This window comes from Dipodomys merriami, unplaced genomic scaffold (genome assembly GCF_024711535.1).
Source record: "Dipodomys merriami isolate MVZ:Mamm:240054 unplaced genomic scaffold, mDipMer1.0.p SCAF_11, whole genome shotgun sequence".
Lineage (NCBI taxonomy): Eukaryota > Metazoa > Chordata > Mammalia > Rodentia > Heteromyidae > Dipodomys > Dipodomys merriami.
In genome coordinates, this window is record NW_027202382.1 from 44,499,784 (window position 1) to 44,524,133 (window position 24,350).

Below are 24,350 nucleotides of genomic sequence, written 5' to 3' on the forward strand. Positions count from 1 at the left end.
CCCCTTCCACACACAGCCGGGAGACCCCACACCACGTCCCTTTGGGGGCTGAGGGCTGCGGCACAGAGGCTGGGCCGTGATGACACCCTCGAGCAACGCGAGGTCTTGGCACAGGGCCTCGCTCTGGCAGGGTGGAGACCACAGAACGCTCTAGACTTTAGGGAGGTGAATCTGAATCACAGACACAGAGACAAGGTTCCAGAACCAGACCTGGGGCCAGTCGGACGCTCCCGCCTGCAATGGACGTGTGTTCTCACAGACAGTCTTGTGGTTAAAAAAAAAAAAAAAAAAGTGAGCCCCAGGGCAGCCCCTCCCCCAGGGCAGCCCCTCCCCCAGGGCAGCCCCTCCCCCAGGGCAGCTCCTCCCCCAGGGCAGCCCCTCCCCCAGGGCAGCCCTCCCCCAGGGCAGCCCTCCCCCAGGGCAGCCCCTCCCCCAGGGCAGCCCTCCCCCAGGGCAGCCCCTCCCCCAGGGCAGCCCCTCCCCCAGGGCAGCCCCTCCCCCAGGCCTCACCACGAAGCAGGTCACTATTCAAACCCTGCCAAATGTCCCACGCCGCACACCGGTGGCTGGCTGTCCACCGAGTGGAATCGGGCTTGAAGAGCCTCTGGGAGGTGTCCGGGGTGCCATTATCCACAGCTGAACTGGGGGTGGGGCTCCTTCCCATATGGCCTTGGCAGTGTCCACAGTGACCCCCGTTCAGAGCCCCTGAGGATGTGGGCCCATGATGGGTGGCACTCAGTCCGTCATTCAGCTCTGGCCAGCCCGCTGGCCACGCCGGCGCTGGGCGGATTGCTGTGGGTTCAGCTCCCACAGGAGCTCCCACTCCCCACCAGGGTCCCCGGGTGGGGGCCGCTGTCATCGGCCCTTGTCACCTCCCTTGCCCCACCCACCCAGGCTCACACACAAGTCCCCTGCCTGCCCCGTCCTGGCTCAGGGCAGGAGCAGGGGAGGAGGGTGGGGTGGGGGAGGGAAGGGCAGGCCCCTGCCTGGCTGTGGCTACCTCCACCTCCCGCCATCTTCCTGGGGTGGACCTGGGGGCCTGGCGGCCTGTCCTCCCCAGGGACAGCACCGGCGCCTGCCGTCCCATCCCCTGTCTCCTGCTCCAGTTCTCCTCGCTGAGGCAGTGGACATGGAAAGGGTCATGAAGCGCCTCAAGTTAGATAAGGTGGGGGGCTGTAGGTGTGCTAGAGCTTTCTACTTGTCCCTTTGCTTAGCTGGGCATAGAGCCAAGGACTACATTTCCCAGCATCCCTTGGGGAGGCAAGTATGGGCATGTGATTCAGTTCTGCCCAATGGGATGAGAGTGATGAACACAGCTTCCCTCCCTCTACTCCAAATCTTCTTAGAACTGAGTCCCAGCCCCACAAAGCAGGAGCCCAGCTCTGGACCATTTACACAGAGAAAAGGAAACATGCTTCTCTCTTGACTGTGTCATCCTGGGTCTTTCCACAGCCCAGTTTTGTACTCCCTAAGAGACCGTGTGGGACTAAAACCTGAGCTGTCACAGAGGACCCAGGGCCACTTCCAGGAGGTGGCCCGGGCCCACCCAGCACACCGCACTGAGCTCTTTTCGGTGCCAGAAGACCAGATGCGAACCACAGCTAACCCTGGAAACCTTGTCCACCAGATTCACCTGCACGAGCGCACTGGCGCCCCCGCGAGGCCAGTACTAGCATGGCACCACATTTACAGGCAAAGCTGCCAGTGCTCAGCCAAGTTTCCTGGGGTCAGAGACAGTGAGTGGTCTAGTGTGAGCAGCAGACAGTTGCTCCAGATCTCAGCAGATGTCTGGTTGGGGGGGGGGGGTGAGGGCTGCAGGGGAGGGGCCCCTGGGTGGGGCGGGGTCGGAGGGGTTCCTGTGTCTGCTGGGAGCTGACGGGTGGGCGGGCAGACAAGGGCAGGGCTGGGCCTGGGGGGAGGGTCTTGCCCTCGGGGCGCTGTCAGAGGCGTCATGGGGGGTTGGGGCTAGGATGGGGGCAGGGGAGGTATGCCAGAAAGAGGGGTCCCAGGGAGCAGGTGCAGGTGGTGAGGGGGTCACCGCTGAACGTGGCTCCTCACGCTTGCGAACGTGGCGTCTGCACAGCAGCTGACTCTCAGCTCTTCCTTGTCCACAGCCTTGAGGCCGTCAGACCTGTGTGCTACTTGTTACCCCCACACATCCCAGGAGTAACCTCCGTCCTGGACTTGTTTTCAGAGGAGAGGCTCAGCTCCTTGGTGGGGGTCACACTAGCAGGTGGTGGGGTGGGATTCGTGGCCAGGCCTGCTGGACACACAGACACCACCGTCTCTTTGTCCTGATGTTCTCTCCCTTGCGTTTCCTAGAGCCAGCACTTCCCAGACTCTGGAATTTTCCGCAGGGCTCAGGGGCTGAGCTTGCCTGTAAAGGTCACCCCACTGCCTGATGGGAAGACAAGGGTGACCCTCAGCTTCCTGGAACCCTCTCTGATGCCCAGGTAGTGGGTGGGGGTTCTTGACTAGCCTCTTCTGACTGACTAGAGCAGAGAGTCATGAAGCAGTCACCACTCCTGTGTGAGTGTGTGTCCTGGGGCTTGAACTCAGGGCCCGGGCACTGCCCCTTTGCTTTATCACTCAAGGCTGGCATTCTACCATTTGATCCACAGTTTCACTTGTGGCTCTTTGTTACTTAACTGGAGGTAACAGTTTCACAGACTTCCCTGCCCAAGCTGGCTTTGAACCGAGATCCTCAGATCTCAGCCTCCTGAGTAGCTAGGATTGGAGGCAAGCACCCTTTTTAATATTTATGGCCCCTTTAAATAAGCTAAGCTGTTGGAGACATAAGCAATTTGACTCACTAATTGACAGCTATGAGGCTCTTTCCTGATGTCCTGTTGGAATGAAGGCCAATCAGCCAGGCAGCCCTTCTGCCAGTACCAGCCCCTCTGAACTTCCCATGGACACCCTGGAGAAACTACAGGTCAGCCATAGCAACTTGATGCTGAAGCACAACTCCAGTTGCTGAAGCCACTGTCCCAGCTATGACAATTTCAAGTAACCTGCGGTGGGCGTTTCCATCACAAGCCCAGGTGAGCTCTGATAACGATGCAGCCATTTTCACCCAGGCCAGAAGGGGAACACGCTGCCCAGTGGCACAGCAGAGGGCTTGGGACTGGTGCAAACACAGTCCTTCATTTGCATACCCTTATGATTGGTCAGCAAGGTCACTCATCTACATGAGGAACTGCATTGTGATTGGTGCAAACACAATCCTTCAGAATTTGCATAAAGTGATTGGTGCAGACATCCTTGCTACAACCCTTTTCTCCTTATAGAAGCAGGGTGATTGGCTCACTTGAGCAGCTGGGGAACACAAGTGCTGTCCCCTTATGTTGCAAAAGAGGCCCAGTTGCCGGCATAGGTGGCTGTTATTCTAGCTACTCAGGAGGCTGAGATCTGAGGATCGAAGTTCAAAGCAGGAAAAACTATGAGACTTTTTTTTTGGGGGGGTCTGGTCGTGGGGCCTGAACTCTGGGCTTGGGCGCTGTCCCTCAGCTCTTCAGCTCAAGGCGAGCGCTCTACCACTTAAGCCACAGCACCACTTCTGGCTTTTTTCTTTTTGCTTATGTGGTGCTGAGGAATCAAACCCAGGGCCTCAGGCATGCAAGGCAAGCACTCTACCACTGAGCCACCTTCCCAGCCCAAAACTATGAGACTCTTATCTCCAATAAACCACTCAGAAAACTGGAAATGGTGCTGTGGTTCAAGTGGTAGAGTGCTCGCCTTGAGCTAAAGAGCTGAGGGACAGTGCCCAGGCCCAGAGTTCAGGCCCATGGCTGACAAAACCCAAAAACAAAAAACCAAAAACCCAGCAGCTGAGTACTTGGGATTACAGGTGTGAGCAATTGCACCCAGCAGTTTCTACTTTTGGTCTTCAGCTCTGTAGAGCTGGCTGAGCTGGTTAACACGCAGGAAGGAGAAGGAGAAGGCAGAGGCAGAGCTTACAGTTGCAGTCTCCAGGGCACAAACAAAGCGGAGCGGAAGTGGTGGAGACAGTGGGAGACGGCGGAAGTAGAGAGAAGGTAAGAGGTGGACAGCTGCGGGCTGAGGAAAGACAGGAGGTTTGTGAAGAGCTGGAGCAGAGAAACAACAGACGCTGGCTACTGGAAGACTTGCGGAGAGCTGCTAGGCCTCAGGGGGAGAACAGAGCACAGATCCCAGAGCTTCCCAAACCCAAGGCCCCGAGGAAGGCCACACCACTAGGGGGCGCCGCTTGCCTCTGGAAACTGTAGGAGCCCAGGACGACAAAGCATACAGCGAGTCCTCCTTCTCACCTACCCACAAGGCAGTTTAGGTAGAGCAACTGGCCCCCCACCAGCCCATTGGCAACTGGAGGTCATCTGTGCTGCTATTTCAGAAGCTGGCATAAGTGGGTGCTCGCACGGGAACTGCAGAATCATGCATGGCTCTACCCAGGCAGGCACAGGTGCCGGGGGCCAGCCCCATCCCTGGTCAGATGCCCGAAGGCTGTGGCTCCCTGTCTGGCCCCTGCCGTGCCCACAGGGTCTTTCAAGGTCCCCAGCCCCTTTGGCCAGCCTGCTGTAGAAAGCTAGTGACTGGCATCTGTGCCAAGACAGCTTTTCTTGGTGCCGTACCTCAAGCCCCCTCCCCTTGTTTTTGCTTTTATTTTTCAAATAAGGAGGAACTCACCAAAACCGTGGTCCTCCTTTTTACACTTCCTGAATAGCTGGTTTTAGCCAAATGTAAGAAACATGAACTCCCAGGGCCATGCTGTGGGTCTGTGCCATAGTAACTCAGCGCCGTGCCCCTGAGGCCCCTGGTCCCCGCGATACAGGCTGCTTTCTACGAAATGTCAGGTGAGAGATCATGAGGTCTCCTCGGTAACCAAGTCCATCCCATAAATCTTGGCCCTGGGCCAGCAGCAAGTGTTCATGCTCAGAAGGTACGGCCTGCAGTCTGGGTCCAGATGCTGGTTTCTGTCCATTAGATCTTTCAAACAGCCTTTTGGGGAAGCAGTCTCAGGCCCCATTAATTAGAACGTCTTGAAGGTGATCTCGTTCGCCAATTCTCTGCTTCAATCAAAGGTCAGCTGCCACCCACAGCTTGCTTGATCTGTTCCTTTGGTGGCCATTGTCTCGGTGACCCTGCACATTCTTCAGTGGACTGTACCTGAGAGTAAATTAAATTGGCTGGGCGTTGTAGAGTCTGGTAAGTGAGCTCCCACCTGGGCCTGGAACCCAGCATGCCTGTCCCCCCCCACCCCCCTCCTCTCCCAGCAGAGCCTGCCCCAGCCTCACAGAAGGCCTGTGGGGGCCCTGGTTTTCCATCTGCCTTCCCTAGAAAGCCTCATCCTGCTCTTTAAGGCCTACGCAGCTATGAAGCTGGACGTGGTGGTGCACACCTGTAGTCCCAACCACAGGGGAGGCTGAGGCCAAAGGATCACTTGAGCCCAGGATCCAAGGCCAGACTGAGCCAACAGGGCAAATGAAACAGTGGAAGGCCATGCACATCACACAGAGTCCACTGACATAATTATTTTAAGGTGCACCATGTAGCGGCATTTAGTACTTTTACAATGCTGTGTGACTGCTACCACTGTCTAGTTCTAGAACATTTTCATCACCACAAAAAGTGTGTGTGTGTGTGTGTGTGTGTGTGTGTGTGTGTGTGTCTGTCCGTCCGTCTGTCTGTCTTAGGGATTGAATGCATGGCCTGGGTGCTGTCCTTCAGCTTTTTCACTCAAGGTTAGTGCTCTACCACTTGAGCTACAGCTCCACTGTCAGCTTTCTGGTAGTTAATTGGAGAAAAGAATGTCATAGTTTCCTGTCCAGGCTGGCTTTGAACCACAATTCTCAGATCTCAGCCTCTTGAGTAGCTAGGAAACCCTAGCCCATTGAACATTGTCTTCCTATCTTTTTTTTTTTTTCCTTTCTTTTTTTGTTGGTTGTGGGGCCAGAACTCTGGTCCTGGGCACTGTCCCTCAGTTCTTCAGCTTAAGGTGAGCACTCTATCACTTGAGCCACAGTGCCACTTCTGGATTTTTCTGTTTATGTGGTGCTGAGGAATCGAACCCAGGGCCTCATGCATGAGAGGCAAGCAGCTACCACAGAGCCACCTTCCCAGCCCCTCGTCCTATCTTTTAATCATGTCTCTTGGCACCCAGGGAACTATCCCAATGTCTAAGGATGGACTGTTCTGGATACTTGCAGATTTTATATAAATGGAATTGTAGATTTGTTGGTTTTGTCTGTTGTGGGGCTTGAACTCTGGGACTGGGCGCTGTCCCTCAGCTCTTCAGCTCAAGGTGAGTGCTTTATCACTTTGAGCCACAGCACCACTTCGGTTTTCTGGTGGTTCACTGAAGAAAAAGTCTCATGAACTTTCCTGCTCCGGCTGGCTTTGAACCTTAATCCTCAAATCCCAGCCTCCCAAGCAGCTAGGATTATAGGCATGAGCCACTGGCACCAGGCTGTAGATTTTTTTTCCAGTCCTGTGGCTTGAACTCAGGGCCTGGGCGCTGTCCCTGAGCATTTTTGCTCAAGGCTAACACTCTATCACTTGGAGCCATAGCACTACTTGGGTTTTCTGGTGGTTCATTGGAGATAAGAGTCTCATGGATTTTCCTGCCCAGGCTGGCTTTGAACCTCAGTCCTCAGATCTCAGCCTCCTGAGTAGGATTATGGACCTGAGCACCCACCTTAGAAAGTGTAGTCTTTGTGCTTTTCTTCAGCATCTCCAAGGTCCTCCCATGCGAGGCCCATTCAGCTTCATGCTGGGCCCGGTGACGGAGGCGCGGGTGGGGGACAGACATCTCAGAGCACTTGGCTCTGACTTAACTTCCCGTGTTTGTTCTTGTTTATGGGGATGAGCAACAGTTCCCATCTCTTGAGCTGCTCAAGTATTTCTTGGGATGGTCTCAAACCATTCCTGATGGCCCACGTGAGTGGGAGGCTGGTCCCGCGGGGGTCCGGGCTGGGCATAAATCATTCAAGCCCTTGGTGGCTCAGTGTCTTGTGACTGTGTGGACGCCCGTCCTCAGGAGCCCCGTCCCCGAGCCAGCGCCTCCCCTGCTCTGCGGCCCAGCAGAGACCCGCGGCTGGTGCAGAGACCCGCGGCTGGTGCTTGCCGCTGCTTCTCTTTGTTGCTTGCGGCATCTTTGGGCAACACGCCCCCCCCCAAAGGGCTTTATCTCTGACTATGCCTTTGCGTGACACCCTAATTTCATACCTGGCAGAAGTATAAAAGCACCCACATCTGAGTCTTGCTGGCCATTGCCTGTGGGTTCACGCATTCCCTGAGTTCCTACGGAGGGATGGAGGGGGGTCCGCTGGAGGGCAGGAGGAGGGTTTTATAAGACGGCAGGTGCAGATGCAAGATCCAGTCTGGACACAGGCTTGTTCCCAAGCCTCAGTTTCCCCATGTGGGGAGGAGATGCTGGAGTTGGAGCCAGCACATTGTCTGGGAAGACTGGCCACGTGGCCCCCCACTGGTGCTCTTGCTCCCCAGACCGAGGGATGCATGGAGAGTGGAAGGGGAAGACCCTGGCACAGCCAAGTGTCCGGAGCCCTGGGCTCTGATCCCATGGCCTCAGAGGCCCCAAGCCGATAGGCCCGAGCCGGATTCCCCGGCCAGCGTTCAACAGTGCGGAGTTTCCATAGCAAACATGTGGCGAGTTCAGATACAAATAACCCCACTGAGACCGCGCCTTCTGGAAACGGGAAAAATACGGGTTATATCGAGTTCAAAAAATGGGGGCTCCCAGCAGGGGGCCTGGGGAAGTGGGGGTGGCTGGGTGGGGCTGGGGGACACTGGTGTCACGATGGGGGTCACACATGGGATTCTCTGGGCCCCCTGCGTGGGCAGATGGCGGCGGCGGTGCAGTCTGATGGCAGCGGCCTTCCAAGCTCCCCCTCTGTGGCCCTGATGAGCTCGGATCAACTCTCCCCTCCTTCCTGTGCCCAGGTTGGGGGGGGGGTAGGGTCTGGGTTGGAGGTTTTCTTCTGGGCCTCTGCTCCCCCACAAGTTGGGGAACTGGGGTTTTTTTGGGGGGAAGGCCTCTGCTGGGGACCCCAGGCCATGGAGAACTTCAAGCATGGTTCCACAGCCCTCCTGGCTTGCTCAGGCTCAAGGCTCACTCCTGGCCTCCTTTGACCCCTTAGGCTGAGCCCCTCCTTCCTCTGGGCCAGTAATCCCGCCATCAGCCATCAGCGCTTAGCTCACTGACTCAGAATGATTTGTTTTCTCCTCTCTTCCCCCCCCCCCCGCCCCCCCCCCCCCCGCCCCAGGGGAGAAAGTCTTCAGTGTCTGCCCCTTCCCCTCCCACCGCTGAGCCCTGCCCCGGGCCTGGCCTGGCACCCGGCAAATGTTCAAGGAGTGGATCGCCGCAGGATCTATTTGTCTAGAGTAACCATGCATCTATCTGTGCTCTGGGCCTGGCCTGGAGAGTGAAAGAGTCATTGATCCCAAGGAGATGCAGCTCAGCCTTGAACCTGAGCATCTCCAGGACAGACAGCTCAGTGGGAGACCATTTCCCTGGTCCCTGGCCCACTGCCCAGTGCCTCTGACATCTGCTGCCCATACAGGTGGCACACTTCCGCTGGGCATCTGCCACCAGCCAGACACCAGGCCTGTGGCTGCCTGTGGGGGAAGGGCAGGCCTCAGACATGGCTCAAGAGACAGCTTGCAGTCAGAGCCAGGGGCCACTGGCAGCCCCAGTCAGATGGCAGAGGGGGAATCCTGAGCCTGTCAGATGGCAGAGGGAGCAGGGCAGGGAGGGGAGGGCAGGAAGAGCAGAGTGACCCTGGGAAAATAACCTCTCTCCTCTGAGCTTCAGTTTCCAACTGTAAAAAGGATTCAGAGTGGCCTGGTGTAGTGGCTCACGCCTGTAATCCTAGCTACTCAGGAGGCTGAGACAGACTGCACCGAAGCCAGCCCCAGCAAGGAAGTCCATGAGACTCCTTTCTCTAGTTAACCACCAAACAAGCTGAAGTAGAGCTGTGGCTAATTTGGTAGAGTACCAACCTTGAGAAGCTAGAGGACAGCCACCCTGGCGCAGAGTTCAACACACTGAGAGTGAGGATCTCCCCTTAGGGAAAAGAACTGATGGATGCAAAATGAGTCCCCCTGGGAAGGTGGCTCAGTGGTAGAGCGCTTGCCTAGCATGCATGAAGCCCTGGGTTCGATTCCTCAGCATCACATAAGCAGAAGTGGTGCTATGGCTCAAGTGGTAGAGCGCTAGCCTTGACCTGAAGAAGCTCAGGGACAGCGCCCAGGCCCAGAGTTCAAACCCCAGGGCTGGCAAAACAACAACAACAAACAACCTCCCCCCAACCCAAGGCCAGCTCGAGTCCAGCCTGGAGGTCCAAGACCGCCCCCCCCCACTTCTCCAGCCCCATTGCCCACCTCTTCCCTACCACCTCACCCCTCCCCATCCCCCCGCCCGCCCCTCTCGCCCGGCCGCGGCCCCGACCTGTGCGTCCCCCCCCCACCCCTGTGCGCGATCCCCGTGCGCGCGCCCGAGTGGAGGCGCAGGTGTCGCTGCTTCCGCTCCCGGGCGCGGCCCCGCCTCCTCCGCCTTCGGCCCGCGTCCTCCTCTAACCCTGGGTCTGGACTGCGCGGGGTTGGGAAAGTTTGAGTCACGGTGGGGGAGCGCAGGAGGCGGGCCGTGGCCCTGCACGGGTGGGCTCAAGGATCCGCCTCGGGCTTCCATTAAGGGAGCCCCGGTCCCCCGTGCGCCCCGGTCCCCCACGCGCGCACGCCGGGCCGCACAGGCACCGCGCCGGGCACCTCCGCGCCCCTCACCATGCCCGCGGCGCCGCTCCTGTGGCTGCTGGCGACGCTGTCGGCCGCAGCCGCCTCGCTGTCCCCCGGCGCCGGCGCCCCCACCCTGGCCTTCGTCTTCGATGTCACCGGCTCCATGCGCGACGACCTGATGCAAGTGATGGACGGCGCGGCGCGCATCCTGGAGCGCAGCCTGAGCGGCGGCAGCCAGGCCATCGCCAACTACGCGCTGGTGCCCTTCCACGACCCAGGTAGCGCCCGCCCTGCCGCGCCCCGCCCCGCGCCCCGCGCCGCCCGCCAAGGCCTGTGCGCCCAGGGCGCACCGCACTGGGACGTCCCTCCACGGGCGCTGGCTCCGCACGGGCTCCACCGGGGCCCAGGGCACCGGGGTGGCCCTCCCCTCTCCTCTGGCACCCCCGAATCGGCACCGCCAAGCTCGTGGCACAGGTTTCTCACCTTCCCGGTTGTCCATTTCCCCCCTGGGCAGTTTGCATTTTTCCTTTACTTTCTCTTAGACTCCATCCTGTCTTGGCTCTGGGAGGCCAGGACAGCCTCAGAGGCCGCCAGGGTCTGGGGCGAATCGGGGTTCACTCTGGGTTCCCCAGAGGAGCAGCTCCCTGCAGCCTGGCCCCTCACCTAACTTCACTCAAAAAGCAGCAGCGGTCCTGGGGAGCCCCAGCCGCTCACTGCGGTCCCCCCAGCAGCTCCTCCTGCAGACCGCCCCAGGGCCGCCCCTGCCTTTCAGTTCAGGTGAGGGGCACCCCTTGAAAGGGTCCCTCCCATCCAGAAACTTCGCTGAGAAATGGAGATGGAGTGTCCTTGAACTGAAAGTGCCCTTTTCCTTCTAACATTCTGTGATTGTGTGTGTGTGTGGCACACATACTGGTACTGGGTCTTGAACTCAGAACCTTTCACTTTCTTGAGGCTTTTCCTGTTCAGGGCTGGTACTCTACCACTTGAGCTGCTGCTCTTCTGCTAAATGGAGATGAGAATCTCTTGGATTTGTGTGTCAGGATCCTCAGGTCTCAGCCTCCTGAGCAGCTGGGATCACAGGTGTGAGCCGCTGGCCCAGCCTTACGTTGCTGTTGGCTATGCTCCCTCTCTGCACCTAGCTCCTCTCTTTCCAGAGGATGACTTCAAAAAGAAGGCAGGCAAGCAGACAGGCAGACAGACAGACAGACCGACAGGCTGACAGGCTCCATGGCTCCCTGCGAAAGTCGCCGTGTAAAGCGTTTCAGTGGGGTGAATTGGTCCGTGAATCACCCGTTCCCGGCACTGGATGGATCCCCAGTGTCTGGGCTGTGTTGCTGTCAGGCAGGGCTTGGAGGCCGCTCTGCCTCCAGGAGAGCTGGACTGCTTTGGGCGCTTCAGTTCAAAGCCCAGAAACCAGAGCTCTAGAAAATTCTGGGTATGCAAGAAGCAGCCCTCACTCAGGGTGAGGGTGCAGCAAGCCTGGGCATGGTGAAGAGGGAGCATGTGTGTGCGTGTGCATGCCGTGTGTGCGTGTGTGCATGCTGTGTGCATGTGCATGCTGTGTGTGCACAGATGTGAATGCATGTGTATGTGTGAGTGTGTGAACTGTGTTCTAGCTCAGTCTCTAGCCAACCTCCCATCCCTCCAACTCTCACCAGCTTTCTAGATTATACTTGGGATTTCTTTTCTTTTTTTGGTTAGTCATGGGGCCTGAACTCAGGATCTGGGCGCTGTCCCTGAGCTTTACCGCTCAAGGCGAGTGCTCTACCACTTTGAGCCACAGCCCCACTTCCAGTTTTTAAGTGGTTAATCGGAGATCAGAGTCTCACGGACTTTCCTGCCTGGGCTGGCTTCAAACTGCGACCCTCTGAGTTCCGCCTCCTGAGTAGTTGGGGTTACACGCGGGCGCCATTGGCACCTGCTTACTTGGGTTTCTTAAGATGTCCTAGAAAGAGAGTTTAGAGGTCACTTGACACCCTGTACCCAAAAGCCACGAGTGGGACCTGGGTGAGACTCCCGGCCCCTGTCCCACGACCTCACTCCTCACCCACGGCCTCGCGGGCTCTGAGATGCTTCACGGTGGCTCAGGACGGCAGTCCTGGGAGCCAAACAACGTCCCGAGGTCCAGGCTGGGGCCGCAGGGGCTTTCCTCGCTGCCCTGCTCTGGCTGTGAGTTTTTTGGGGGGGTCCCCACACTTCTTCTCCCTGGGCCCAGTGCTGGTGCACAGCTCTCTAGCCTTCTTCAGGCTCAGCCTTCGCGGTACCTCTCCCTCCCCTCCCCCCCCACAGAAAAGCCCACATAGTTCCCCCAGGAGGGGACTCCCCCCCACGGAGCCCACATCGGGCAGTGCCCCCCCAGTGGACAGCATGAATGCTCATCTGAGGAGCTGGCAGCCTGGGGGGGGGGAGGGTGACATGGTGACAGCATCCACAGTCGGTCGGTCGGCATTTTGGCACCCTGTCTAGCATAGGTGCTGTTGGGCTGGAGAAGTTTCTGGGCTGCTGGGTGGGGGTTGGAGGACAGGTGATGGGGAGGGGGAGGGGAGGGAGGGAGGGTCTGGAGCTTTGCCGTCTCCTTGTATGGGCAAAGCTGGAGCCTGGCTTTGGATCTGAGTCAGCGAGTGGAAAGGAAGCTCAGCACTGGGTGTGTGTGTGGGGGGGGGTCAGGGTCCCACAGCGCGAGGGCGGGGCAGGGGAAGGCCAGCAGCCTGCCAGTGTGCAAAATGCAATGTGGCCCAAGGAGAAACTTGCCAAGCAGCTCATCTGGCTGGAAACACACAGGGTTTCCAGTTTTTCTGTAGGCCAATATTGAGATTCCCTGAGTGCAATCCTCCCTCTCTCTCCCTCCCTCCTTCCCTTTCTCTCCCTCCCCTTTCCTTCCTCCCTCTTTCCTTCTTCCTTCCTTCCTTTCCTCCCTCTCCCCTCCCCTTTCCTTCCACCTTCCTCCTTCACTCCCTCCTTTTTCCCTCCCCCTCCCTCCCTTTGTTTCCCTCCCTTTCTCCTTTCCCATCTCTTCCTTCACCGTTATTCCTCTCTTCCTTCTTCCCTCCCTCCTCTCTATTATAATTTCTTTCCCTCCCTCCCTCCCTCCCTTCCTCTCTCACCATGAGTCTCTCCTGGGGGACTAAGTTCCCTGGTGGAATTCCTCGGCCATCTTTGGCACATGGGTTGTTTTCTGGGGTGAATCCGGACAGACTTTGAGGGCCCTCTCAGTGCTGCTGCCCTGCTGGGGGTTAGCCTCACCCCAGGCGGCCTTGTTTGTGCTGCTTCTCAGCACAGTTTCAAGTACTAAGTAGATGTGTGTGTGTTTTCTCCTTTCATGAATTGTGTTTATTTCCTGACTTTATTTATTTACTTTTTTTTGTCAGTCATGAGGCTTGAACTCAGGGTGTGGGCACTGTCCCTGAGTTCTTTTGTTCAAGGTTAGTGCTCTGCCACTTCCAGTTTTCTGGGGTTCATGGGAGATAGAGTCTCGTGGACTTTCCTGCTAGGGCTGGCTTCGAACCACAATGCTCAGGTCTCAGTCTCCTGAGTAGCTAGGATTACAGGTGTGAGCCATTGGTGCCTGACTTATTTTATTAATTAAAAAAATTTTTTTTTGGGTCCGGTCATGGGGCCTAAACGCTGGGCCTGGGCGCTGTCCCTCAGCTCTTCAGCTCAAGGCTAGCGCTCTACCACTTGAGCCACAGCACAACTTCCGGCTTTTTTCTTTTTGCTTATGTGGTGCTGAGGAATCAAATCCAGGGCCTCATGCATGCAAGGCAAGTGCTCTACCACTGAGCCACCTTCCCAGCCCTTTAAAAAAATTTTTTATTATGAAAATACCATACAGAGGGGTTACAATTACATGGGCAAGATAATGAGTACATTTCTTATCAAGCATTATTGCCTCCTCCTTTGTTTCCCCTTCCTACCCTTCCCATATCCCACCCCCCATATTCCCCTCCTTCCCCCCCCCCCAGCCAAAGTTGTAAAGTTTGTTTTTCCACATAATGACTTGTACATCTCATTGTTGCAATGGGTCTACCTGTATCCCCATTTAAACGATTTGTTTTTTCCCTTCCCCTCCACAAATTATACCAACAAGGTAAGTATTCAAATGTTTTTTTACTTTCATGCGATTGTTTCTAACATATTTATAAGATGATTTCTTTGTTGCTTTGTATGTCCCTCCCCACCACATAACCCCCAATTTTTGTTTTTATCTTAACTTTTAAAATCAGAATTGGAGTGGGTTTCTTTCCAGTCAGTGGGAGTTCGTCGCGTGGACGCTGAGAATTGTTTTTTTGTTGCTTTGTATTTTCCCTGGCCATTTGGCTCCCTGTGCAGTTTGTGCGTCCTATACATGTCTATGTGGAGAGAGCTATTGTTTTTTTTTTATGATTTTCTCACTTATAGGTTTAGAAAAGTATTTTCTTTTTTTAAAAATTCTATCACAAAATCAGATAGATATTCTGGACATTTGTTTTAAGCCCCTCTGTACAGTATTTTCACAATAAAAAATAAAAAAAAACACTAGTAAACTTCTGCAGGGTGGCTGGAGGGCATGGGGGCGTGGTGGAGGGCACAGTGTGGCATGGGGGTGTGGGGGAGGGCACAGTGTGGCATGGGGGCGTGGGGGAGGGCACAGTGTGGCATGGGGGTGTGGGGGAGGGCACAGTGTGGCATGGGAACGTGGGGGAGGGCACAGTGTGGCATGGGGGCGTGGGGGAGGGCACAGTGTGACATGGGGGCGTGGGGGAGGGCACAGTGTGACATGGGGGCGTGGGGGAGGGCACAGTGTGGCATGGGAACGTGGGGGAGGGCACAGTGTGGCATGGGGGCGTGGGGGAGGGCACAGTGTGGCATGGGAACGTGGGGGAGGGCACAGTGTGGCATGGGAACGTGGGGGAGGGCACAGTGTGGCATGGGGGCGTGGGGGAGGGCACAGTGTGGCATGGGGGCGTGGGGGAGGGCACAGTGTGGCATGGGAACGTGGGGGAGGGCACAGTGTGGCATGGGGGCGTGGGGGAGGGCACAGTGTGGCATGGGGGCGTGGGGGAGGGCACAGTGTGGCATGGGGGCGTGGGGGAGGGCACAGTGTGGCATGGGGGCGTGGGGGAGGGCACAGTGTGGCATGGGGGCGTGGGGGAGGGCACAGTGTGGCATGGGGGCGTGGGGGAGGGCACAGTGTGGCATGGGGGCGTGGGGGAGGGCACAGTGTGGCATGGGGGCGTGGGGGAGGGCACAGTGTGGCATGGGGACGTGGGGGAGGGCACAGTGTGGCATGGGGGCGTGGGGGAGGGCACAGTGTGGCATGGGGGCGTGGGGGAGGGCACAGTGTGGCATGGGAACGTGGGGGAGGGCACAGTGTGGCATGGGGGCGTGGGGGAGGGCACAGTGTGGCATGGGGGCGTGGGGGAGGGCACAGTGGCTGGAGGGCATGGGGGGCGTGGGGGAGGGCACAGTGGCTGGAGGGCACGGGGGGCGTGTGGGAGGGCACAGTGGCTGGAGGGCATGGGGGGGGCGTGGGGGAGGGCACAAGTACCTTCGATGTGCTTGCCCTGTCTTTCTTGTTACTTGGATCCTGTTTTATCCCAGTTACTTCATTTCCGGGGAACTGGTCCAGGCTTCCATGGTGTGCTAGTTCCGGTGCAGGGCACGCTATATTAATGACTAAGAATTATAGTATTACTAATGGCGTGAATGATCCTGCTTCACATTACTTTTTGCCTGTTACTTTTATTTGTATTTTCTTTACATTTTTAAAAAACTGTTGCTACACAGGTGATGCACAGGGCTGCAGCTGTGCGAGTCAGGCAGGGAGCGCATGCATTTCTGGACAGGGCCGCCCCTTCTCTCGCTCTCTCCCAGTTTTTCCCTCCCACCCCCACCGACAAGTTGTATAGTTCATTTTCAATATCATATTTGTATTTTCTTTTGACTTTTGCTTTTTTGAGACAAGGTCTGACTACACAGCACAGGCTGGCCTTGAACTCCTGATCCTCTTGTCTCAGACTCCCAGGTGCTGAGATAACAAGCATGCATCACCATACCTGGCTTTATGGGCTTTTTTTCCTTATTAAAATTATAACAACCTGCAATCCTAGCTACTCAGGAGGCTGAGATCTGAGGATCGTGGCTCAAATCCAGCTGAGACAGGAAAGTCCATAAGACTCTTATCTCCAATGAACCCAGAAAACCAGCAGTGGCCCTGTGGCTCAATGTGGTAGAGCCCTAGCCTTGAATGAAAGAGCTCAGGGACAGTGCCTAGGCCCTGAGTTCAAGACCCACAACCCACCACCAAAAAAAGATCAGCCTTTCTCAGGGGACTAAACAAGTGGTAAAGCTTGCTAGCAGGTGCTTCACCGCTTGAGTCACATCTCCAGTGATTTTTTTAAACCAGTGTTTAAACTCAAGGCTTCTCGCTTACTAGGTGCACGCTATCACTGGAGCCACGCACCTAGCCCTCTTTTGCTTTAGTTATTTTGCACAGAATCTCTTGGTTTTTGCACAAGCCAGCGCAGGCTGAACTGCTCCAGCTGGCCTGGAACCTCGAGGCTCCTGATTTCTGCCTCCTGAGTAGCTGGGATTACACGTTCGAGCCACTGCGTCTGTCTTTGCTAAGCAGTGGCCAGATGCTTTGCCCCTGGTGTCACTGTCGTGTATCCAGTGTTTTTCTGGAGCGAGGCATGTGTTTTGGTAAGAGAAAGAGAACCAGAGGGTGGTGACACGTGTTCACGGCGTGGACAATCAACAGGGCAGCCTGGGGCCTGTGTCAGTTTCTCCTCTGTTTGGGAGGAAGTCATTTATTAATCAGTCATTTGTAGCAGCCTGGGTCATAATACCGTGGGTTATGATCGAGGTTATGTGGTTCATTTTCTGGTTTAAATTCTTAGCACTCTGCTCACTGGAAGCTCACTCTGTTGGCTCTTATTCACATCTGACTCTCATTGTTGCATTTTTATTCACTGGTGGTGGTGGTGGTGGTGGTGGTGGTGGTGTTGGTGTGTGTGTGTGTGTGTGTGTGTGTGTCTGGACCATGTGACCTCTGCCAACACACAGGCGGCTCCTGGCTCACCTCTGTTCCACCACCCCGCGTGCCTCCATTCCCTGACTCACCCATGGGGGTCTCACGTGGCAAGCCATTCTCCATGTACCCAGCCCTAGCCAGGGACCAGTGTTTTTGCCTTTGGCTTTCTCCCCCTCCCCCCACCCCATTGTCTGATGCTGAGCTTGAACTCAGGGCCTGGGCGCTGTCCCTTAGCTTTTGTAGTCAAGGCTGTGCTCTACCACTTGAGCCACGACTTCACTTCTGTGTTTGTTTTTATTTGCTGGTTCACTAGAGATAAGAGTCTCGTGGACTTTCCTGCCTAGGCTGACTTCAGATCACTCTGCTCAGCCCCTTGAGTAGCTGGGATTACAGGCGTGAGCCTCTGGGCCAGGCACCAGCGTCATGTTCAGAGATTCCTTTGCTCCCCAAAGGCTCCTTTCCTCCTTCCCTTTTTATTTTCTTTACTAATGATTTATAATACTTTCTGATAAGATCCACTCATTTCTTTTATAGGTCATGTCTAAATATGTTGGTGTTACTATTTTGATGAAAATTGGGATTTTTTTGTTATTGTTCCATTACATTTTTTACAAATGACGTTCACTAGGATGTTGGAAAGCAATTCATTTTCATATATTTATTTTCTTTCCAACTTTTTGCTGTTTTTTTTCTTTTAAGTAAATGCTTTAGTAATGTCTTCAGTTTCCTCGGCTGGCAGCTGTGGCCGGTCCAGCACTGTGACACTGTGACACTTCTTCTCCCTTTCCTAATCAAAGGCTCACTCATCCAAAAGGCTGCACCGGTCGGCAGCAACACTTTGCAGACAATGCCAAAGAGTACTGGGGCTGCAGTCTGCCTGCATACTTCTTTTCCATTTTTTTTTTTCTCTCGGGTGTAGATCTGAGGCTTGAACTCAGGGCCTGGGTGCTGTCCCTGAGCTTTTCTGCTCAAGACTGACACTCTACCACTCCAGCCACAGCTCCACTTCCAGGTTTTGGGTGATTTTTATTTATTTTTTAAGATATCAAGAGTGTCATGGACTTCCCTACCTAAGCTGGTTTTGAACCATGATTCTCAGATCTCAGCCTCCTGAGTAGTTAGGATTACAGGTGTGAACCACTGTTGCCCAGCTCAGACTGAGGGTCTCTAGCTCACTGCTTGTGTGGCCCGTGCTCTGCCACTTGAGCCATGCCTCCGGCCCAGCTTTTTGCCGGTTATTTTGGAGATGGAGTCTTGTAGACTTTTCTGCCAGGGCTGGCTTCAAATTGTGATCTCCCAGATCTCAGCTTTTCCAGTAGCTAGGCTCATAGGCATAGCCATCCGCGCCCAGCCTTGTCTTGTTTCTGATTTTATACCATTCATTCCTTGTATGATTTTGTGTTGCTTCGCTTTAGTTTTTTGGTATTGGAGACAGAACTCAGGGCTTCACACTTGCTCACGCGCTCAGCCACGGCCCTGCCATGCTGATTTTTTTTTTTTTTTTGTCTTTTTAGCCATCAAGTGTAAAACTGTTTTCATTTTTAACACTGAAAATAAAACAAAAATAACTAAGAAATCAAAATAAAAGAAAGCAAACAAAAACCACAGACAAATGAGGGCTGACTTTTAGAGAGGGGCGTCCCCTCCCTTTGCTGAGATGTGTGTAACTTTTTTCTCCTAGAATTCTTTTTATTTCGGTCGTTCGGGGGCCTGACCTCTGGGCCTGGGCGCTGTCCCCCAGCTCTTCAACGCAAGGCCAGCGCTCCACCACTGGAGCCACAGCGCTATTTCTGGTTTCTGGTGGTTTATTGGAGATCAGAGTCTCTCGGAGTTTCCTGCCCGGGCTGGCTTTGAACCGCGACCCTCAGCTCTCAGCCTCCTGAGTAGCTGGGATGACAGGCGCGAGCCACGGTGCTCGGTGATACCCGAGGGGGTCGTCGCTGCCCTGGGCCGGGGCCGCCGGCGGAGCCAAGGCCGCGTCTGAAGCGTGCTGTGGCCGGCGCCACAGGAAGGGCCGCTCGCCCCCTCTGCCCAGCCTTGGGCAGGGGTCCCCGACTCTCCAGCCCCCCTCCCTTCCCCTCCCGCCTCCCCGCGTCTCACCTGGGGTCACCTGCCCCGGGGTCACCTGCCTGCGGCTTCCCGGGTTCTCGGGGCAGGCTGTGTGTGATCTCCTTGCGCCCCGATTTCCTCCTCCATGAAGTGGGGGCGAACGAGCCAGACGTCACGTGCTGGGCGGCGTCTCTGTGGGCGAGTAAATGCATCAACTGGTCAAGAGGAAGCCCGGCGTGTGCTGCGTTGTAACGCAGGCGGTGGTGTGGCGGCGTGATGGCCAGCGTGGCGGCGTGCGATGTGGCAGCGTGGGGGCATGGCGGCGTGGGGGGCGTGGCAGCGTGGGGGGCATGGCGGCGTGGGGGGCGTGGCGGCGTGGGAGCGTGGTGGCGGGCAGTGGGGGGCGTGGGGCATGGCGGCGTGGGGGAACGTGGCGGCGTGGGGGGCGTGGCGGCGTGTGACGTGGCAGCGTGGCGCATGGCGGCGTGGGGGGCGTGGCGGGCGTGGCGGCGTGGCGGCGTGGCGGGGGTGTGTGGCGGTGGGGCGTGGCGTTGGGGGGCGTGGCTCCGGGGCTGTGCACCGCCACCACCCCAGCTGCGGATGTGGACATCTGACCGGGCTGGGCAGCATCCACCCTGAACTCCCGTCCACCCCGGGACCCAGAACGTGCGGCAGTTGGAGATGGGCTCGTGGCCGGCGCCGGGGCCCAGGGCCTTTGCCGGGTGCTGTCCCGAGGAGGAGGGAGCGAGGCCCTGAGCGAGGGTCCTGGGGGCTGCCCCACCTGCGTGAGGGCAGTCTGTTAAGGGGGCTGTGGGGGCTGGCACGGGAGCCCCGCACAGCCCCGGCCCCGCGCTGGGCCCGGGAGAGCCCCCAGGCGGGGGCCTGAGCCCAGGCTGCCTCGCAGTGCGCAGGCGCAGCCGCGTGGATTTCCCGCCTGGTGTCCCGGGAGCGCCTTGGAGCAGCCGGGGCCAGGCAGGGCCGAGCCTTAGGCCGGGTGAGCCCACTGCAGACGCTCCTGCCCAGGCTGGGTTTGAGCCCTGATCCTGAGGTCAGCCGGGATTACAGGCGTGATCACCAGCACTGGGCCACGAGCAGCCGCTTTCGTGGGGCTGTGTTGCCCTTTCTCCTGCCACTGCCCGCGGGTGGAGTGCCGAGGTCCCGTGGTGGCCGCTCCTTTGACCGTCTAGAAACTTCCACAGCCTTTCAAGGAGGCTGTGTTTGCCCCCGCGCTGGGTGGGCCTCGTGTCTAGTCATTCCCCATCTGCAGCGCCCTCGTGGGCGCCCGGTCTCCCGGCTGCTCCTCTGGACGGTGTGGGCACATGGGGGGGGGGCGGGGCGGAGATTTCTGGAAGGCCTCGCTCCTGTGGATCAGCCTGGCGTGGGGCGTTTGCTGTGTGTCCAGAACTGATCGTGCGTTGCTCTCTCTGCTTTCCTTGTACTCCCAGAATTCCTTTCTCAGGGAAGGTGGGAGCGTGGGGGTGGGGTGGGGTGAGGGGGGTCCTTTGGAGACGGTGGGTCGTGAGTTTGGGGCTTCTGTTGGGGGGGGAGGATTTACCCTCAGCCCACATGCTGCGCTTTCCTAGAGCCCGGGGCTGGACTCAGACCATTGGGTCTCTCTCTGCCTCTCTCTGTCTTTCTCTCTCATTTTTCTCTCTCTGTCTCTGTCTCTCCCTCAGATATCGGCCCAGTGACGCTCACGGCGGACCCAGCGGTGTTTCAGAGAGAGCTGAGGGATCTCTACGTGCAGGTGGGCCCCACCCCGGGTCTACCCTCCTCTTAGGTCTTGGCGTTCCCCCACCCAGAGACCAAGTGATGCTCCCCCTCTCAGTCCCCCCACACACACACACTGGGGCACCAGGAACCTCGGAGCCCCGGCTGGCCTGTAGTCAGTGCTTGTGATTGAGCAAGGGCTGAAGGGCAGGTGATGGACCCCGGATGAAGTCATATGTGGTGTCAGGGAAAGGGGGGAACTGCGCGGTTCAGGGCCCCCAAAGCCAGGCCAGAGCCCGGCTCACCTGGCCACGGCCCAGCTGGACTCCTCCATGACATCCAACCCCACGGTCCAGCGCGGAGACGGCCGGCTGCCCAGGGACGGGGACCCCGGGGACGGGATGGGGAGTCAGGAAGGAAGCAACTCTCAGAGGTCGAGGGTGTGAATCCTGCCCCAGGAGAACAAACCTGAGTTAGGTGATAACCACGGGGTGCCCGCCCAGTGTGCCCCGGGCAGGGGGGCTGGGGAGGTGAGTGCCCCCACCCTGCCCCGCCCCGGGACCTTTAGCCCCTCAGCCTCAGCCGTCCTGTGATCACACACTTCCTCCCAGGTGATCCCCCCCACCCCCAGGCTGGTGCCCACAGTGGAGCGAGAGGCCGGCTAGCTCAGGGCTCCCAGGCCAGTCTCTGTAGCTCCTGACACCCGGTCTGCCCTGCAGGGAGGGGGCGACTGCCCCGAGATGAGCGTGGGCGCCATCAAGGCTGCCGTGGACGTGTCCAACCCCCGCTCCTTCATCTATGTGTTTTCCGACGCCCGGGCCAAGGACTACCACAAGAAGGACGAGCTGCTGCACCTCCTCCAGAGGAAGCAATCGCAGGTGCGGGGGCAGCCATGTTGGGCCCTGAGGACACAGTGGGTGTGTGGGGGTTCCTCCCTCCCACCCAGCAGCCCTGATCTCCAGGCCTCAGAGGCAGGGGTGGGCCTTCCGCTCTGGGACAGCCTGGATTCGCTTGTCTATACTGCCCAGGATTCCCCAAAATTCTTCAAATTGCACCCCCTTCCCCACAGGCCCTCCTTAAACAAGTCAGCTTTCTTTTTCTCCAGCACTGGGTCTTGAACTCAAGGCTTGGGCGCTGTCCTAGAGGTGTTTTTTTCTCTCTCAAAGCTGGTACTCTACTACTTGAGCCACAGGTCTAGTCTATTTCTAGCTTCTAGCTTTTTGCTGGCTAATTGGAGATCAGAGTCTGCCGGGGCTGGCTTTGAAGCTCAGTCTTCAGACCTCAGCCTCCAGTAGCGAGGATGACGTACATGAGCCTCCAGCATCCAGCTCTGCCCTTCTGTACTGTAGATCTCAACCCGTTTATTGAGCACCTGCTGCTCCCGGGGCCCTGCACATGGGCACCCGTGGGCTGATGCTCAGGAGAGGCCTCTGGTCACCCCACAGCCGCGGGTGACCGGCAGACCAGGGTCTCCCGGGCCTCCTGCTCCCGGCAGGTGCTCTGCCCGTCGGCTGGCAGTGAGCAGGTTGCGCTCTGCAGGTGGTTTTCGTGTTGACCGGCGACTGTGGTGACCGCTCCCATCCCGGCTACCTGGCGTTCGAGGAGATCGCCTCCACCAGCTCCGGGCAGGTGTTCCATCTGGACAAGCAGCAGGTGACAGAGGTGAGCCCAGGGACAGGGCCTGTCCCAAGCCTGCCTTCCCCAGCCCTGCCCAGCGCCCCCCCCCCCGCCACCCCCCTACAGGCTGTTATGACAACATGACATCACCCCACTAGCTCTTGCATTGTCCAAGGCAGGTTCTTTGGGTCCTAGAAAATGTGTGTGTGTGTGTGTGTGTGTGTGTGTGTGTGTGTGTGTGTGTGTGTGTGTGTGTGTGTACATACTAGCACTGGGGCTTGATCTCAGGTCCTCATGTTTTCATTCCGCTCACAGCTGGTGCTCTACCTCTTGAGCCACAGCTCCACATGGGGCTTTTTGGTGGTTTAACAGGAGATTAGAGTCTCCGGTCTGAGGATCTTCAGTTCTCAGCCTTCTCAGTAGCTGGGATTACAGGTGTGAGTCACGGGTGCCTGGCTGTAAATATTTTGTTGGTGATGGGGTTGAGGGTTGTCAGCGTTCTGGGCCTGGGACCCTGAGCTGGGCCAGGCGGGACGGAACTGAGATGGTCAGACAGAAGTGTGGGTGTGGGTTCACTTCTGATTGTCCCCAGAGTCAGGGGTGGGCGGGAGGCTGGCAGGGGAAGCAGCAGAGTGTGCAGACCCCGGCTGTACGGCTGTATGGTGGACCTTGGCTGGGAAGGGCTCACTTGCCTCTGGCCTGAGGTGACACTGGTTGGATTCACTTAGCATTCAGCACTCTGCCTCCTGCCTTGTCCCTGAGCTGGGTGCTGGCCCGGCCTTCCAGGTTCTCTCCAGGCTCAGGGCCTGCCTTCCCTGCAGCCCTCCTCTTTCTCCCTAGCCACATAGGGAACCTTCCAGGCTGCACACTGGCAAAACCATTCTTGTGGTATAAACTCCAGCCTTGGCAGGACTCCAGGGTTGTTGGCCCATGGTGGAAGTCAGGTTTCGTGAGCCTATATGAGCAAATCCCACCTGTAGGTCTCTGTGTACCCTCCCCTGCTCCTCCTACCCCAGGCCTTTTGCACATGCTGCTAGTTCCTCCAGCTCCTCCTCTCCTGGCTTCTCCTCATCCCTCAGTCTTCACTGAAATCCACCCTCTGTTTCCTGTCACCGTCAAATCCTCTTTCACACCCGCCCAAGCTTCCTGGGTTGTGTTGTGTAATTGTCATTTTATGCTCGTGTGAGTATTTCACGTTACCAGGCTGTGTGCGGGCTCCCTGAGGCTGGGCCGTGGGAGCCCTTGTTTGCCGAATCTGTCTAAGCCACGGGCATGTAGCAGGTGCCGAGGAAACAGCTGTGCAGGGGGCTGGGGGGTGTTGGTGTGGACAGCGCAGTCCCTGGCGGTGTGGCCCTGGGAGGGGGGGCGGGAGTGGGCGCCAGCCCGCGTCCTGTGCTGTGTGTGCATGAGCTGGAGGGACGGTCTCGGGGCCGTGTTTAGATTAGCGTGCCTTAACTCCCGATGACAGATGGCGTTTGTGCTTCTCTACAGCACGGCAGGTTTTGTTTGCTGGCGCCGAGCCCCGAGCCAGCGCGGAGGCCTGGCAGAGGGGAGGACAGCTCAGCCTCCGCTTCTGGAAGCCAGGGCCTGGGAGCTGGGTCCCTTGTAGCAGCTGAGAGCCAGCGTGGCCGGGCCGGGCTGCTGCGGTCCAGCCCCCAGCCCCTGCGGACGGCAGGTGGTGGCACACGGCAGGTCCTCGCGCGTCCGTCCCGCCGCCGCCGCCACCGCCTGCTCCTTCCTTTCCTAAGCATAGAACCTAGCTTCATGCCTTGGCCCTGGCCCCTTCCAGATGTTTCCAGACACTCTGGGAAAGAGGCGAGGGCAGCTGTGGTCATCCTCCAGTGGAGACAGCAAGGCCTAGCCTGGGAGAAGGCCTCTCCAGAAGTTTCTGAAGCCCCCAAACTGTGCGGGTAGAGCCAGCCCGTGGCTGTGGCCAGCGGCTGGGCACGCTAAGATGCCGCTCACCCAGCTGCAGCTGGGTGTGGGGGTGTGCACGTGTGATATGTGTGTATGCATGCATGTGCGGTGTGCACAGTATGTGTGCACGTGTGGTATGTGTGAGCAGTGTGTGCATGTGTGTGCATGTGTGTGCAGTGTGTGCATGTGTGTGTGCGCAGTGTGTGCATGTGGTGTGTGTGCGCAGTGTGTGTGCATGTGTGGTGTGTATGCGCAGTGTGTGTGCAGTGTGTGCATGTGTGTATGCGCAGTGTGTGCATGTGGTGTGTATGCGCAG

At 57.6% G+C, this 24,350-nt stretch overlaps 1 protein-coding gene across 1 annotated transcript in view; it reads left to right on the forward strand.

Annotated features, from left to right (window-relative positions):
* Positions 1-9,778: 9,778 nt before the first annotated feature.
* The window catches only part of Hmcn2 (hemicentin 2), a 116,246-nt gene continuing 101,674 nt past the window's right edge, over positions 9,779-24,350 (forward strand). Inside the window, exons 1-4 of the mRNA XM_070005148.1 lie at positions 9,779-10,007; positions 20,467-20,537; positions 21,220-21,378; positions 22,040-22,162. Coding sequence (XP_069861249.1) covers positions 9,779-10,007; positions 20,467-20,537; positions 21,220-21,378; positions 22,040-22,162 — 582 coding nt within the window. The remainder of the gene's footprint in view (positions 10,008-20,466; positions 20,538-21,219; positions 21,379-22,039; positions 22,163-24,350) is intronic.